This window comes from Homarus americanus, unplaced genomic scaffold (genome assembly GCF_018991925.1).
Source record: "Homarus americanus isolate GMGI-L3 unplaced genomic scaffold, GMGI_Hamer_2.0 scaffold30535, whole genome shotgun sequence".
In the NCBI taxonomy this organism is placed as follows: domain Eukaryota; kingdom Metazoa; phylum Arthropoda; class Malacostraca; order Decapoda; family Nephropidae; genus Homarus; species Homarus americanus.
The window spans coordinates 2,274,930-2,291,712 of record NW_024732440.1 but is presented as its reverse complement, the minus strand read 5'-3'; the positions used below and the strand labels follow the sequence as shown (position 1 = coordinate 2,291,712).

The 16,783-nt window shown below is 38.5% G+C and overlaps 3 protein-coding genes across 4 annotated transcripts in view; 1 reads left to right on the top strand and 2 right to left on the bottom strand.

Annotated features, from left to right (window-relative positions):
- The window catches only part of LOC121868754 (bone morphogenetic protein 10-like), a 104,263-nt gene extending 99,152 nt beyond the window's left edge, over positions 1 to 5,111 (top strand). The window contains exon 7 of one of the 2 annotated variants that reach the window (XR_006089443.1): positions 1,288 to 1,374. Coding sequence is in view for 1 of the 2 variants with exons in the window: in XM_042369636.1 (XP_042225570.1) it covers positions 1,288 to 1,518 (231 nt within the window). In the remaining variant the exon portion in view is untranslated. Of the gene's footprint in view, positions 1 to 1,287 lie in introns of both variants that reach the window. The other variant, XM_042369636.1, reaches the window with a different exon arrangement.
- Positions 5,112 to 6,714: 1,603 nt separating this feature from the next.
- LOC121868753 (periodic tryptophan protein 2 homolog) overlaps positions 6,715 to 16,783 on the bottom strand; it is a 30,681-nt gene continuing 20,612 nt past the window's right edge. Inside the window, exons 15-20 of the mRNA XM_042369634.1 lie at positions 16,516 to 16,663; positions 15,608 to 15,791; positions 13,608 to 13,751; positions 11,792 to 11,866; positions 10,491 to 10,716; positions 6,715 to 7,095 (exon numbers count right to left, since the gene is read on the bottom strand). Coding sequence (XP_042225568.1) covers positions 6,906 to 7,095; positions 10,491 to 10,716; positions 11,792 to 11,866; positions 13,608 to 13,751; positions 15,608 to 15,791; positions 16,516 to 16,663 — 967 coding nt within the window. The 3' untranslated portion in view covers positions 6,715 to 6,905. The remainder of the gene's footprint in view (positions 7,096 to 10,490; positions 10,717 to 11,791; positions 11,867 to 13,607; positions 13,752 to 15,607; positions 15,792 to 16,515; positions 16,664 to 16,783) is intronic.
- On the bottom strand, positions 7,104 to 10,178 carry LOC121868755. The gene is made up of 2 exons (XM_042369637.1): positions 9,669 to 10,178; positions 7,104 to 9,391 (listed from the first exon to the last, which is right to left on the bottom strand). The coding sequence occupies exons 1-2, from the start codon at positions 9,858 to 9,860 to the stop codon at positions 8,555 to 8,557; spliced, it is 1,029 nt and encodes a 342-aa protein (XP_042225571.1). The 5' UTR covers positions 9,861 to 10,178; the 3' UTR covers positions 7,104 to 8,554.

The window sequence follows — 16,783 nt, the reverse complement described above, 5'->3', positions numbered from 1 at the left end:
GAGGCCGCATCAGGGGCGGCAGGGGTTACTGCTGGGCCGGGGTCGGCGTCTGAGGCAGGACGGGTGTGCTGGGGTCGGTAGGACGTGGTGCTTGGGGCAGGAAGAGGAGCTGGTGTCTGCTTAGAGTAGCAGAGCTGCTCTAGGTTGTCTAACCTGCGGTGTAGAAACAGTAGTTGTAGAGCCGATGAGAGCTGCTTCTGGGTGGATAAGCCAGTCTTCCATGTTGCTTGAAGACTGGGAGCGTGATCAGTTTCTCCTCCATCCTGTGTGAGTGCGAATCTCCGGGGTCACCATTTGTGGGGTTCAAGATGTTTGGTTCACACTCAGGATGGGATGGAGAAAGGAAACTCACAATGTGCTCTCTATATACATGTTGTATTGGATGTACAATGCAGCTTGGTGCTGGGAAGGCAGCATGGTTACAAGCGTGATGTAGAGAGAGCTGGTTGGTGAGGACGCTCAGAGAAGGACAGCTGTGCTCGCCAGCGGCTCGCCAGCGGGAGAGAGTACCGCCAGGCAGGCGGAGGAGCGAAGGCCGCCAGGCAGCGGCGGAGGAGGTGTTGCTGGCTGGTTGGTGTAGGTAGAAGGAGAGACAGATCACCACGAGGTCAGGTCTTAAATAGCGGGGGTAGGCGTGGCTTAGCAGTTGACCCCCGCTCCGTGGTGTATGGCGGCGCTGGTTGACCTAGACCACGAGGCATACACTGGGGAATTGGTGGGGTCGGCTAGGCAGCGACAAACAGCGTTTGTAGGGGAGAATTCCACTACAAACTGAAGTTCAGGGACCATTGTGAGAAGGTAAATCAAGCAAATAAACTACAGTAGTAGGTCTTATACATTTGGAAAACTTTTATCCTGTCTGGTCCCCACAATATGCTAGTGACTGTCAATTGATTGAGAATGTCCAAAGGAGGGCCACCAAACTGGTGGCTACACTTTGTCACCTCAGGTACCCAGAGGGATTAAAATGCCTGCACATGCCTGGCTAATACTTTAGATAAGCAAGGGTGACAATAGAATTCTATAAACACCTCAGAGGACATTAGTCGAGTGTTCATACCTGGAACTAAGGGATGCCCACCTCAAGGAAGGCACAAGTTCATAAAATTGCCAGGGCAAACTTTTTTGGAGGTTGAGTTCTATTGTGAGATTATGTCCCAATTGTAATAGAAAGCAGTATACATATAGTACATTTCCAAACAGGTATTTACATTTCTTAGAGGTAAATATTGTATGGCCAAATTTCTTGCATAAAAATTAACTTTCATTCTTCTGACTCCCCAACAGGCAAATCAGTGCAGCGGCAAGTGCTTCTACCCTTTGGCGTCACACTTGAGCCCCACAAAACATGCAGTGGTGCAGAACTTGGTGCACTCCCTCCACCCTGACCGCACCTCTCGTGCTTGCTGCGTCCCCACCCTCCTGGGACCCATCTCTCTACTCTACCTGGAGGATGGCATCACCACCTTTAAGTATGATTACGATGACATGGTGGTGCTGGAATGTGGCTGTAGATAGTCGATGGGGAGAAATGCATCAGGGAGAGTCATGATGAACCAGTGGTGCTGATGACAAGCTTCTGGTACTCAGGCACTGTTTGGTGTTTGAACTGTGCAGGAAAACATTAAGTTGTCTGTGAGAAACTGATTCAATGAAAAGTGATTGAGAATTCTCGTTTTAATGTGATTAAGTACAGTGTTAGAACATTGGTAGTGTGTTGTCAACCACACCGTGCTACTTTACAGTATAGATACTTAAGACAGTATTTTGTATCTTCTGAAATTCAACTGAAAATATCTCATTTGTCTCAGTGAATAATGGGCAGTATGTAATTTAGTTTTTATCACTGTATATTGCTGTTTGGAGGAGAAAACTATGATATAGTTTATTATTATATTAAGGAAATATTTACTAACTTTAGATGCACACACATACACAACACACAGATTCATAGAGAAACAAATGCTCATAAAAATAATAATTATTGATATTTATAAGACAATAAAATTTGAAGAAATGCTGTACTGTACATGAAATCTCATTACTTGGTTAATTTAAATTATAGAGGAAGCAACTAATTAAATGTGTGGCAGCAATGGGTGCTCATCTGAGAACACTGAGCTCTAAAAGATTAATAATGTAGTTTTTTCATCTATCTGGAAGTCAGGATGCATCTAATTATGTAGCTCTTTTTAGCGACAGCAAACATATGGCTTTCGTATGTCGTCAAAACTTCAGACACCACTGTAATTGTAACTCAAGGGCACTTATCCTCTATGGCAACACGAGAAGCAATTCCTATCCAGATTTCTTCAACTCTTGCTACTTCTTCCCATCAAAAGCATTAATCCTTTGGTACAGTATTTACATTTAGGTACTGTACAGTTCTGTGTAGGGAAGATTGATGGATTTTTGTACTGATAAATATAAATCTGTTTATCTTTATTGCCAACCTGATCAAGTACAGTGGATATTATGACCTTTATTTCAATTTATTAGTGAAATTATGTAATATGCAAATAGTTTCCTGTCACATCTGTGGTTGCTCAAATCTTTTTGCAACTGTATAAAATGTTATCATTAATAATGTATAAGACATTTCAGAATTCTAGTGCACAATAGATTTAGTTTTGTTACTATCATAAATGGATTCCATCACCTAATGCAAACTTGTAAAAATGTATGATAATTCAACTTGAGATAGTTTCTGGGCACAAATAATTAAGTTCTAAGATATAAAATACATTACTACATTAAATTCCAATGGAATTATTCAAATGTTTTATAGTTTTACCTTTAAATACAAAAAGGGGAACATGAACACAGATTTAGAATTTATAACAATTCTATTAAGTGGTTATTACATGTTGCCATACAATTTACAGTGTAGACTTTCAATCTAGGGTTTTGTAAGTAATGAGAATAAAAAATATATATATTTAGGCATTTAACAAAATGTTATGAAAAGTAATACTGCTGTTTGCATCACCACAGCATATCAATTTTTTGCCTCCCCATCTGTATTTTCAGTGTCTCCCTCATACTAACTTGTGTGTGTGTCTCTTCTCCCTTGCATTCCCAGTGTGTTTTCCCACAAAAAATTTCAATGTAGTTTACCTCCATGCATGGTTAATAGTTGTGTTTTCAGTATTCCTCCCAGCAATATTATGGCCTATATGCCTCCTCCCAACCCCATCCCAAGGGTTTTGTGTCTGCACTGGCAATTACAGGATTCTTATTCCTCCACTGCTGTATCATCAGTTCCCCCTAAGCATCCCCACAATTTCAACAAATGTGTCTCCCTTCCCCAATGCATCTTCAGTATCACTCTCAGTAATTTCAATACAGTAGTTAGTTCCCTCCCCTATACTGTACTTCTAATGTCCTTCCCACAATTAGGCTCAACATTTACCTGGCCCCTACTACAAATTCAGTGCTCCCAACTCTATTAGGATTTATTTCCTCCACATAACACTTCAGGAGTAAGTATGATGCAAAACATTCCCCTGATTTCTTTGAGGAACAAGTCGTCCTCTGCCTTGGTGGGACTGGCATCCCTGCTCTAACTATAACCAGCTATAGGGAGAAAATTTACATTTGAATCTTGGAGCAATCAGCAGGTTGACACACACACACAGCTCACGGGTATCAGTCTACTATCAGTTTACCATAATCACACATTATTCACAGCTGCACAAGCTTTACAATAACCTATACTCATACAGACATGTTGATACAGTAACACTAATTTCATGATTTTTACCTCTCAGAAGTAAGAAATATAGAAGATTCTATTTATTGGAACTGGTTATGATATTGGTGATAATTAATTTTCCATATTATGCTGGAAAATGTTAGGGAGTGCATGAAATGTATTCATGTACAGCCACAACTGGAAGGACATAATCTGTTATGTTTGTATCAAGTTATTTTGTACACTGACTCCGTTGGTCATTAGATATTAGTATTAATGTTAATGTTATAAGGTGACATGGGGTGACAAACTATTCCTTACATATGGGTCTGCAATAAGCACTTAGGGCAGTCATGCTATTGCCAGTCAACTCTGAAACTTGCTAATGGCTCTGACATGCAGAATAAATAGGATGCCAGGGTTTTGACAATTATATTATAAATACAGTAGACACACCAGAACAGATACAGTAGTCACAACATAACTAAAATGGCTTAAAATGGAAATTATGGCATATGAACAGGAGACTGTGAAGTTACCTTCACAGTAATCAATTGATAAAATTTGGTTAGATTAGGATGAACTATGCAGAGCCAGAATGCACAGTAATACAGGTAACTCTGTCTCAGCCATTTTATTCACTGCTGCATCTACCCTTTAGTGAAAGGTTTACATAGTTGCTGAGTGGACTGAGGCTATCTAAGATGTCCAGTACATAAAAGTGATTCCCCTATGTTAGTGTTGCACATAATGAGATTATTTGTAATAAAAGCAGAAAAAGATATACAACCACAGGCCTCATGTTTACACCATAAAAAGAGCACCACTACAGAAAGAAGATGGACAAGCATTCCTTTAGTGTAGCTTCTATGAATATTGGTAATAGGAATGCTAGACGTCAGTTTCCCCATGGTGGTTGTGTTTTATATGGTAAAGGATTCATATGATTTACCGGTATCTATGGCCAGTGCTGCTTCCAACACCAGACAAATACTTTTTATTGCTGAGCAGCAACTCAATGTTATAAAATAATGTTTATGATACCCACCTTGTCTAGGGTGCTCCATGGTATATGTAATACACAGTTTACTACTTACTGTATAAGGTGTCAACATTGAGTATAACTTGTACATACATGTAAGCAGGTGTGGGGTGGCCAATTAAGATGTACCTGTTTGGTAGTCACATTAAAATATATATGATTGTCAATGTAATGTGAAATCTCTAAATCACATACTTTATAAAAATACAGTATGTTATGTTTTTTTTTTTGTAATTTAAGAGTACAATATACTGATTACATATAGTACATATCCATGTCATATGTCCTATTTTAGAAACATCTCATCACCTTTTTTATGGAGTTTACATTTTTCATTTATTTGATGTAATATTTTTATTAAAATTTTGCTCAAGACTCACTTTAAAATATACTGGTCTTATTTTTTTATAGAAGTACCCTAATACTGTATTTCACTGGTGCTACCAGGAAAGTGATAAGACTTGTCTCTTTTTAGTACAGTACTGTAATGTTATGTTACAGGGAAAGTGACATGATTATCCTTGTTAGTTACATAATGCTACTGTACAAGACAAGTGATTTGATCATCCTCCTGCCAGAACTGGGTATTCTTAACAGTTATATATAAATTTATTTCCGATATATCAATACTGATCGAACATTATGTATGAGCCAATGAGCTGCAAGGGAGGAGGGTTTGTACTGTCAACTAAAAAAAAAAAAGTATAGTACTGTACAGTAGTTAGCTTTACAAGTTAATATAAAAAGTAACATAGTTTTGGGCTCAGATTATCAAAGATTCATGCATTATTCTCACTTGCAACGGTATGAGAATGTAGCTCTAATTATGGTAGTCGGAGTGTAAGTTTGACTCTACTTTGGATAATGAAATTGTTACTCAGGCTGAGGTAAGGAGTTGAGTTATGAAGACTAAGTAAACAAAAGGCTATCAAGAGTGTACAACAGGATACATGGGGATATGATCAAGACCTTCAAAATGATAAGGAATGTATCATGAGGAAGCATGCCTAAGACAGACCACAATATGGCATCAGAAGAGGTCATCTTTTTAAGTGGTTCAAGACAAATATACACAACAGGCAAAGGCAAAACATCTGGATGTATATCATAGAAGTTAGCTTACCTAAACCAGTGGTCAGGTCTTTAAACATACAAACCTCTGAGAGATGACTACATAATCAATAGGTAGATAATGTTGCAATGTACAATTTTGGATCCTAGGTACTGTATATGTAGTGGTGCTCCTAGCTCTCCCATTTCAGTACCAATTAATATTCCACAAGTGAATGAAGATCTGAATATACAGGCCAGATAGCTACATCCAGAACAGACTTAAGTAATCTAATTAAGGCAGAATATTGAATGTAAACATCTGACAAAGAGACAAAATGTAAAGGTGGATATTGTTCATTGATATACTTCTATCTTACTCTAAATCACTGGGATAGTGCCAGTGCCACCTTAGCATATATCACAACAGGTGGCAAATGAGTACAGGACTTGGAATAGTAACACAAGGGCCAAATTCTCACAATGCCCCACATTTCAGACAAGCACACCCTTGCAAAGCAAACTATAAATAAATACAGTTCATTTATATTTGCAATGCTTATAAATGTTTTCTTTTTATGATGCATGGTGATTAGGCCAGTGTTAATTTGATTTCTAACATTCAGTAGTTAGTTGGAGAGCACCAGTTTGATAGAGTTAGCTAGTCCACCAAAGGGTTTTCCACCACCAGTGGCAAACACATTTAATATGTACTCATTTACTGCTAAGTGCATAAGGAATGACTCCAGTTATCTGCTCCTGTTGGAAATTGAACATAGGAGGTATTCATATTTATTCTAACCTGAACTTCTAGCTTCAAGCACACCAGCTTGGAACACATGGCACAGGAGCCATGTGGAGCATTTTTGTATCTTCAAGAGAAATAGCATTTTTTAAAAGTCAGGAATCTACAGGTAAACACAAACTGTTGAATATCTGTCCAGTATTTTATTCAAGGAACAAATAATTAATTTGGTTCTTTTAAAATTAATACAGTAAGTATTCCAGTAAAAAAGTAGTGTTTATTTGTAATATACTGCATAGACAAATATACTCTTACAAAAACAACCCTTCTAGTAAAAGTTCTATGTAAAATTTTCATAATACATGATGGTGATATCATGCTTCAACTTCCTCTTCATCAAACATGTCCTCTAGTCGATCTTCTCCCTCCATTTCTGCATCTGATGACATATGAGCAAGTTTGCTGTTTCCTTCGTCTTCATCCTGAGAGTCTTCATGTCCCCGTTTCTTCCTCAAAGATGCCTGAGCTAAGAGATAGCTCAGCATGTATTCATTGTGGCTACCTCTATTTGGAGAAGACAATTGCAATGTGTAATAGTCGTACAATATAATCAATGCATAAAATTCAAAAAAATACAGAGTACTGTGTATATATATATATATATATATATGGCGGGAACCACATGGTCCCGCATGCCCAGCCTGAATCACAACAATACAAAATAATGAAGCTTTTAAAAAATACGAGGTAAAATCCTAGACATAGTTTGAAGCGAGACAACACCAACAAGTCTTGGCCGTGACCACCACCACAACAGCTGATGTTATTATGAATAATGTTACCATCTTTGAAGCTGAATTCCCTTCAATTACCAACTCCTATGAGAAATAAGATATAGAGTAATAATATATACAGGTACCAATCAATGTGAGGAATAAGTAAAAATAACACCAATATATAAAAAATTACTATAACGTACTGTAACTGTATTGCCATTTGGCTGCTGGACAATATAATTTGTCAATTACTTCACTAAACACAGCAGACAGATCAGAGCAGCTGGAATGCCTCACCTCTCCCCTCTCACGTTTAGTGTGAACTCTAAACACAATTAGAAAGTTTTTCCCTTTTATGTTTTTGACCTTATGGTTATTTTTGGCAGATTTTGTATGTAATATTATATGTGAATGAAAAATACTGTAGGAAAAAAATATGTATGGAGGTATCTACCTGAACTTAAAGAGCATAAAAATAACCCCAAAATATCTGACACCCTGACCTGGAGTGATAAGGAGAGGACTAGGGGGGATGTGGCTATGGTGACGAGTCTTGTATTATTCTTACAAATACAAAACTAGTATAAGATACTGAAAAATAAACCTACACAGTCAGTCAAATGGCTGCAGCAAACTCACAACTCCCAGTACAGTACTTGTTCCTATTTTCCAGCATTCATAAACCATGCCACCTACCTTTTCATGTTATTTAACGATTGTGCCACTTCAAAGAATATTTCTATACAATCTAGATGATAAATACAGATAAAACCATTGAAAGTTTAAAACAACTGCCATTTGCAATAATGCTGGTTGCTTGGCCTCAACAATTATCACAGCATCGTAACCCAGTTGGGACGCTGCCTCTGCCGGCTCTCTGGCAACGTCCTCCACACTCTGCTCCCTCTTCCCGCTCAGCCCGCAAACTCACACACAATATGTATGTATGATTGAGTGTGTATGAACAGGTGTTGACTGATATATGATGGGATTAGGGACCCTAAAAGGCCATCGTTAAGAAAGTTACATATATCTACTCGAAATTACGTGCTGAAAAATAACCATAAAGGCTCACAGCTGGCACAAAGAAATATTAATTCTCTTTCTGTTTTTGACCTTATGATAATTATTATTTTTTATTTATTTTTCACACATTCTAAATGAATAATTGTGTGTGCATATAAAAGTGAAAAAAAGGAAAGAAAATTACACGTCTACTAAAATTACGAGTTGAACAATAACATAGCTCACAGCTCAGCCTCACCCGCTCTGAGTGCTACTGGGTGGCGAGTCGGCTGGTGTACCTGTATGAGGGCTGGTGCACCTGTATGAGGACTGGTGTACCTGTAAGAGGGCTGGTGCACCTGTATGAGGGCTGGTGCACCTGTATGAGGGCTGGTGCACCTGTATGAGGGCTGGTGCACCTGTATGAGGACTGGTGCACCTGTGAGAGGGCTGGTGCACCTGTAAGAGGGCTGGTGCACCTGTAAGAGGGCTGGTGCACCTGTAAGAGGGCTGGTGCACCTGTATGAGGACTGGTGCACCTGTGAGAGGGCTGGTGCACCTGTATGAGGGCTGGTGCACCTGTAAGAGGGCTGGTGCACCTGTATGAGGGCTGGTGCACCTGTATGAGGACTGGTGCACCTGTGAGAGGGTTGGTGCACCTGTAAGAGGGCTGGTGCACCTGTAAGAGGGCTGGTGCACCTGTATGAGGACTGGTGTACCTGTAAGAGGGCTGGTGCACCTGTATGAGGGCTGGTGCACCTGTATGAGGACTGGTGCACCTGTGAGAGGGCTGGTGCACCTGTAAGAGGGCTGGTGCACCTGTAAGAGGGCTGGTGCACCTGTAAGAGGGCTGGTGCACCTGTAAGAGGGCTGGTGCACCTGTAAGAGGGCTGGTGCACCTGTATGAGGACTGGTGTACCTGTAAGAGGGCTGGTGCACCTGTAAGAGGGCTGGTGCACCTGTAAGAGGGCTGGTGCACCTGTATGAGGACTGGTGTACCTGTAAGAGGGCTGGTGCACCTGTATGAGGGCTGGTGCACCTGTAAGAGGGCTGGTGCACCTGTAAGAGGGCTGGTGCACCTGGTGCAAGAGTGCACCTGTTGGTGCACCTGTAAGAGGGCTGGTGCACCCTGGTGCACCTGAGAGGGCTGGTGCACCTGTAAGAGGGCTGGTGCACCTGTAAGAGGGCTGGTGCACCTGTAAGAGGGCTGGTGCACCTGTAAGAGGGCTGGTGCACCTGTAAGAGGGCTGGTGCACCTGTAAGAGGGCTGGTGCACCTGTAAGAGGGCTGGTGCACCTGTAAGAGGGCTGGTGCACCTGTAAGAGGGCTGGTGCACCTGTGAGAGGGCTGGTGCACCTGTATGAGGACTGGTGCACCTGTAAGAGGGCTGGTGCACCTGTAAGAGGGCTGGTGCACCTGTAAGAGGGCTGGTGCACCTGTAAGAGGGCTGGTGCACCTATTTAAGACATGGTGCCCCTCCCTGTATATTGCTCCTATTACTCCTCTTCTGTTGGTGAGTAATATTCCTGACTTGGCAGATAGAGCCATTCACTTCTAATATACATTACCCAAATTCTAAAAGATTATTTAGGTCATTTATACTTCCCTTGAACACCTGTTTCCTCTGTTGGAAAAAACTTAAGAGATGGAAGTGCGTGACCTGTGAGGACTGTAACACTAAGCACTCAAAATGGACATTTTTCACGCACATAATTCTGGACTCTCAGATTCTATGAACCAAAAATTGACTCAAGGTTCCATGAGGATTAAGGTGCACCAAGGATTAATGTTGTGTTGCTGTTAGCTCCCACTAGTACAGTATAATGTTGATTTACTGGTGCTTGCTGAAAATCTAATAATTACTTTTGGGGGATATGTTCAGCAATTAAATTTATTCTATAATGAATCTATCGACCCATGGAATCTGGTGATCTAAAATCATTTGAGTGAAAAATGTTACTTGCAGCAATTTTCATGATCTGTTACTAAACTGTACAGTATGCCCTCTCTGGTGGAGTGTGAGAGGGTCTTTAGTGGTAGAGTTCTCATAGGTTACTTATCAATTAAACACCGAACCAACAGAGAAATAAGATTGTCTTTCAAAATTAGTTAAGTGAGTCCTGTCAAAGACAAAGTCAAATACTGTACAGTATACAGCTGTTATCAAAATCAACTTACACTTTACTTAAATTTGTTTGATGCGTAGACAGCGCCCTCTGGATACCATTGAGTGTGCTCATTATGTGTGGTGCTCGAGCCTTCATGGTCTGGCCATGCTGAGTGATAAGTGATGTGACCCACTTAGTATAAAGACCAATGTGAGGTGTGCTTTCTAAGGCCTCAGCCAGGTAGGTGAGAGCCCTTTCTACATAGATTTGTGGCAGACTGCTAACCACTAAATTAACTGAAAAAATAAACAGTATTTAGTCACTATTATATAATGTAAAGCATTATGAAAATATATATTTATTAATTTTTCTATGTCAGTTACTTATTAACCCTTGGATCACTAATGAAGACCAAATAAAAATGGAGGTTTAACTCCAAAAACAACATGCTCTAACCCAGTCATCCATTTGCTTATGTCCCCTATAGAGCATTTGTCCAGGAAAACCCTTTACATCCAGATTACCTTAACATCCCTAAGGGTTGAGGGAGAGATGACAAATAATTATTAAATGCCGATTTGGTTATTAAATAGGATTTCTGGATCATTAATTATAAGTCTTCGGTTGAGCAACTTTGTACACTAACGCTAGCTAGGAAGAAGATCAGAAGTACTATTACCCCCCAAGAACGATTCTCAATATGCACTTCCCAGTGGGTGTGTTCCTACAAAACTAATCTAAATGCAACCAGGTACAGTATACTTGTTGAACCTTTACCCAACTATTATATACCTTGTGGAGGCTCTCTGTCCCAATACCATTATTACACAAATCTCATCACCATCCTCCCAAAATGGGCTGAATAATTGTAAACAAACCTTTGAAACAAGCAATGTGTATTATGCAAATTTGCTTACAGGTACCTGTTCTGCACTGTATTTAAAAAATGAATTATTTAAAGATAACATGCAAAAACAACTTTAGGTAGCGTTGATAGAGACACAACACCTACCACTTTCCTGCATACCACCAGCATCAGTGTTGATATTAATGCCAAGTTGGTTAAGACTTAGTCATGCTTTGCATATTTACTGTGGGTTTTTACCTGTTAAACTTTCTAAAAAAGGAAATGCGAGGAATTGCTGTACTATAAATGATGTCATTACAGGAAACAAAACTGCAGGGATATAAACATAATTGTATAAGAAATAAACCAGAAAAAGAGGACATATTTCCATCCCACACCTCAAACTCTTCTGTCATCTCCAGAGAGTAATAACTTAGATTCTATACAGTATCTAAATCTGTTACATCCTGGTTGTTCATTATGTACAGTATATGACATTCAATAAAATCATATTTAATACTTACTTGAATTTAAGGGTATGGTCTCAATAACCTCCTGCTTCAATAACTTTATATTTAACCTCACTGCCATCATTAGAGCTGCAAGTAAAAATGATTTCATATTAAATGTGAGGCTGATCCTGAATTCTTGGTTTATAACCAAGCCTGGATAGGACACAAGGTGCAACTACAGTTGAATGAATGCTAATAAATGTGGTGTTCGAATTTTCTCCATGTCTTTTATGGAGTGCTCCTGAACACTCCCTCTCCAGCGGGGCAGAGTGACAGTCAATAACTTACCATTTAGTGACGACCTCGCCCATAAACAGTGACTCACTCAGCTGATCACCGACACCTAATCTGTGATGAAGTTGCCTATGCCATCTCATTTTAGATATGCTTTGGATGTTATAATATCAGCATATGCTTTTGAAGTGAATAATCAAAGTGCATAAAAAAAGGTATAGTACTGTATACTGATTATGAGAATATTCAATGTTTCTGACTATCGTTTATGAGTTGGCAGTGTGTGGCTGCACAGCATAATTTAAATGTGGACATATAATTTCATTCTAAAAAAAGCTTAGGCTATAAACTATGATTTATAGATTAAAATTATTGTACTTACTCAAAGTATGTACAGTAGTTATATACTCCAAACATAACATGCAGCTCTATAAAGTCTAATACTTTTATATAATACAGCTAAGACTAAGCTTAACTTATGGTACTATGAATTACAGTACATTACAATATTAAAAAAAAATAGATATTTGAGTGACATAGCACCCAATTAAATACTACCAAGGGAGATGTTTAGTTATTAAGGAGTACTAAATTATGAGTCACGGAACCGAAGTAGGACAAGTGCCGGTATGCCCCAAAACAATACATATAATGTCTTTCACTAATATTAATGAAATCTGTCACTAACATTGCTACAATCTCTCACTTGAATCACTTCAATATTTTCACTGCTTCCAAAGTTAAGGTAATTTGAAGGTTTGAATAACGGCCTTTTTCTGTTTTTTATTTACATGTACTGTACAGTGCTTTTCCTACTTTGGTTCTGTGCTCCTCATATGTGTAACTTTTTTTTTTATGTATTTTGTATGATGTTTGGTGTTTATTAAGGCAGTTTTCAAACAGTTTATGGGCATTTCTTGGCCTCTGGAACCAAACTAATTAATTCCACTTAAATTAATTAGATTATAATTAATGATATGATAATCCACAATGTCTTCTGGTACCTAATCCGTAAATTATCGCGACTCCACCGTATATCTTCCCATATTTGCTGATATGAAACTGTCAGGATTTTTTAAATGAGCCACATTATCACAATACAGATTTCTATAGAGATTATTGTCTGGAGTTAATTTTGCATGAGCTAACATTCTGTACAGGAGAAGGGGGCATACTGGATGTAGATATAACATTACTGTCTTAGACCCAAACAGAAGTTTGCTTCTTAAAGTGGCCCATCCCCTGATATAGAACAGACAAGATGGGACATCCAGTAAGTCTAGAAAAGAATGTTGGAGAATACTGATAACTTATCTTCTCCATGAATTAAAATCATTTGCTGTTTACAAAAGTTACTGTGTTCACACATGCTTGCAGCCATTTATAAGCAATACCACATCAGTGTTGTGAGGAATAATAATGAATACCTTAAAGTTAAGTTCTCTAAATTACTGCTGGATACAAATCCAATGAGGTTCAGTACAGAGGAATCATCAATTCAATTACAATTATATTAAATGACAAAGGTTCTTCTCCCATCCTGAACAACCATTACATGAAGAAGATAACTTAGTTGACTGGCTGCATATCTTACCTGTACTGTAGTCTTTCTCTTTCAATTTGTTCTTAACAGCTGAGGGCGTGTTGGAGACGTCTAGGTTGAGTGGATCAAAGAGCCAATCATTGTCAAGTGAATACACTAAAAGTCCTTCGCTGCTACTCGCTGCCCAACTCCGCCCTTGAAAAATTCAGGAAATTTCAAGAAATTTGCTTGTCATTTTTGTACATAACTTAAAATCTTACTGCTTTGCTGCAGTACTGCTTACTGCAAGAGACAAAAACCAAGTCAGAGTTTATTAAGAATAAATGCCAATTTAAGTTAAAAAAAGAAGAAGAAAAAAAGACATACTTACTGTGCATTCAGCTATCCCTGTGGTGTACAAAAATAATAGATAAGTCCAGAAATACCTTTTTATGGCAGTCCCCACCAAGAGACCTTTATATATCCCTACCAGGCCTATGGTGTTAAAATCCCCAAAGAAAACCTAGGTAATGGCAGCCTGAACTAATCTACAAACTGATCAAACACCTTTCCATTGCTGCCGCCATCCTACAGTATAAGGAAGATTTGGAAGCAAAGACTGTCACTTAAGACTAAATGATGATGAGGCTTGGTGCCACATAAGCTGTGTACAATATAAATACAACTGGTCCATTGATTACAAAAGTGGCATGGACATATTATGAAGAGAATGGAAAGTGAAAAACTGACACACAGTGTACCATTGAGTGTGGATGGAAGCAGGGAGAGAGGAAGGCCAAAAAAGAGATGAAAGAATGAGTTATTGGATATAGTAGAAGTGAGGGAGATTGCCATCTAGGAAGTAGCAGTGTATATATTTGACAGATCATGGAATTGTGTTCTTTATTGGGGTGTTATAGAAGTCTGAGTGAATAGATGACAGTAAATGAAGGTGTCTGTGTTTGCTTTTTGTTCTAGCCACCCTGCAGCATAGCAGGAAATGCTTGGAATTTTGGAATAAAATTTTCTCATACTACTCCCTCATCTTAATTATATGCTAATGATATATATATATATATATATATATATATATATATATATATATATATATATATATATATATATATATATATATATATATATATATATATATATATATATATATATATATATATATATATATACCTCCAACTACCAATTCATAACTCTCTCCCCAATCACCTCTACACTCACACAATATGTCAAAATCAAACAACTACTCAAAAGCCCTTGAAGAACACCACCTCTGACACCACAACAAAGTTTAAGCTTCCCATCAATGATGAAAGGCCTCAGAGCTCAGTTCTTGCCTATAACTTCTTCATACTCCATATTAATAATCCCCTCCCCATTCCTTCCAGCAACCAGTACTATACAGGTAAACCTTGATTTACCATGTCTCGATTTACGATATTTCACTTCAACGATGTTGATATTTTAAGACCAACTCCCAATTTACACTAAAAAAATTTGCCATCATACAACCAAATTCACTGACACACGGAATAAGAAAAGCATCTCTCGCTGCACTTGTCAGCTGCAGCATCATCTACCCGCATACTGCCATGCAGCCACCCGGTGCACTACAGTTCCGCACTTTGTTCCATGGTGATCACATCTGCCCACGAACATATCTTAAGTCCATAGGTCAGAGACACAAATTCTCACATGCTGTACATGATCATACCCAGTCTTCACTTACCTTTGTTAACATCTCCACAGTATCAGTCATCAACGTCTTTCTAGTTCTTACTATAACCAAAACCTCACTAGGAATCACCCCTTTTATAACATTTCAAAGAACAAACTGTATATTACATTTTCATACTTATAAGTTATGATACTTTCATTACATACAAACATGCAGTGATAACCTATTCGTGGTAGTAGGCAGGGGGTAGCGGGGACAACTCTTGCTATCCTGCAAAATTCACTCTAACACAATGAGTTTGGTCCTAAGCCCTGCAAAATACTGAGATTCTATTGTAACAATGTTGTAGTTTTAGCAAAGTATCTACTTAAAAATTAATTACCTGTTGGGGAAAATGTGAGAGATGTAATGTGGACCTCTGGTCTAAAGGCCCTCAAAGCCATGTCACCATGTCTTGTCCCAGGTAACTTAATGGATACTCCTTTTCCACTGCCTAGACCTTCCCTATCTTCAATCAGTGCAAGATTGATTCCATTTTCTGCCATCTTACGACGGCTAATAATTTCCTAAACAAGAAAAAAGAAACAGTGAATCTTAGGATCTAATAATAATAATAATAATACTGTAATAATAATAATAATAATCTTTCAAGCATTTTCCTTTTATACCAGTACTGTAGAGTAGACAAAACAAAGAAAAACACACGCAGGCAGGCATGCACACACACTTTAATCATTGCCATTCAATCATTCTTAGTAGGTACTGTAATAGATGTGCCCAAAGTATCCACCAGGTTTACATCCGTCATTTCACACAATTCAGAATAACCCATCAGCAGTATGTCCTTCCATATCTTTCACCCTATCTTGAAATATTTTTTATCTTCAATCTCTCCTACAAACAAACACTGAATTACACTCTCTTTTCAGTCCTCCTGGACTTCCCATTCTGTAAATATGACCATACCACTGGAGCACAACCTGATCTGCTCCCTGCATGACACTTATTTTCATTTTTACATCTATCTTATTCTCTGCATCCTCCTCTACTCCATCTTGCCTCCAGAGTATATGTTTCACTCCACATAGTAATGTTAGTTCAACGATTTCCAAACTTCAGTTCCCTTTTACACAGTTCTCAGTACAATTCTTAATGCACTTATTAATCAACTTCCCTCTGTTATTCTATGACTCAAAATATATATCTCCAAGTTTTGTGAGATTCATATGGGTAACTACTGTACATAGTAAACAATGATAAGGATATTCAAATATAGTTGGAGATACTTACATCCATAGCATCAAATGATCTATTTTGTGTGATTTCAAATTTTTTGATAAGGAGTTCATCTTCTATACTGTATATACAGACATTCTTGCTCTGACCACCTGCCAGTATACATTTGCCATCTGAACTGTAGCACAAGCAGGTGAAAGCTCTGAAAAGGATTTTTTTAACTGTATCAGTTGATATATGAATGAATACCAATGCCGAGTGATTTAGTTGCCCTTGTTCTTTACAGAAGGTGGGTCCTATATTGAATAGTACATAACTTACT

What these genes read in the sequence shown, in the direction of transcription:
- LOC121868755 (XM_042369637.1), bottom strand. Translation starts at nt 9,860, where the DNA reads ATGGCTCTATCTGCCAAGTCAGGAATATTACTCACCAACAGAAGAGGA. An exon ending in GTGCACCAGTCCTCATACAG is followed by an intron (nt 9,392 to 9,668) that starts GTGCACCAGCCC and finishes CTCTTGCACCAG; the next exon opens with GTGCACCAGCCCTCTTACAG.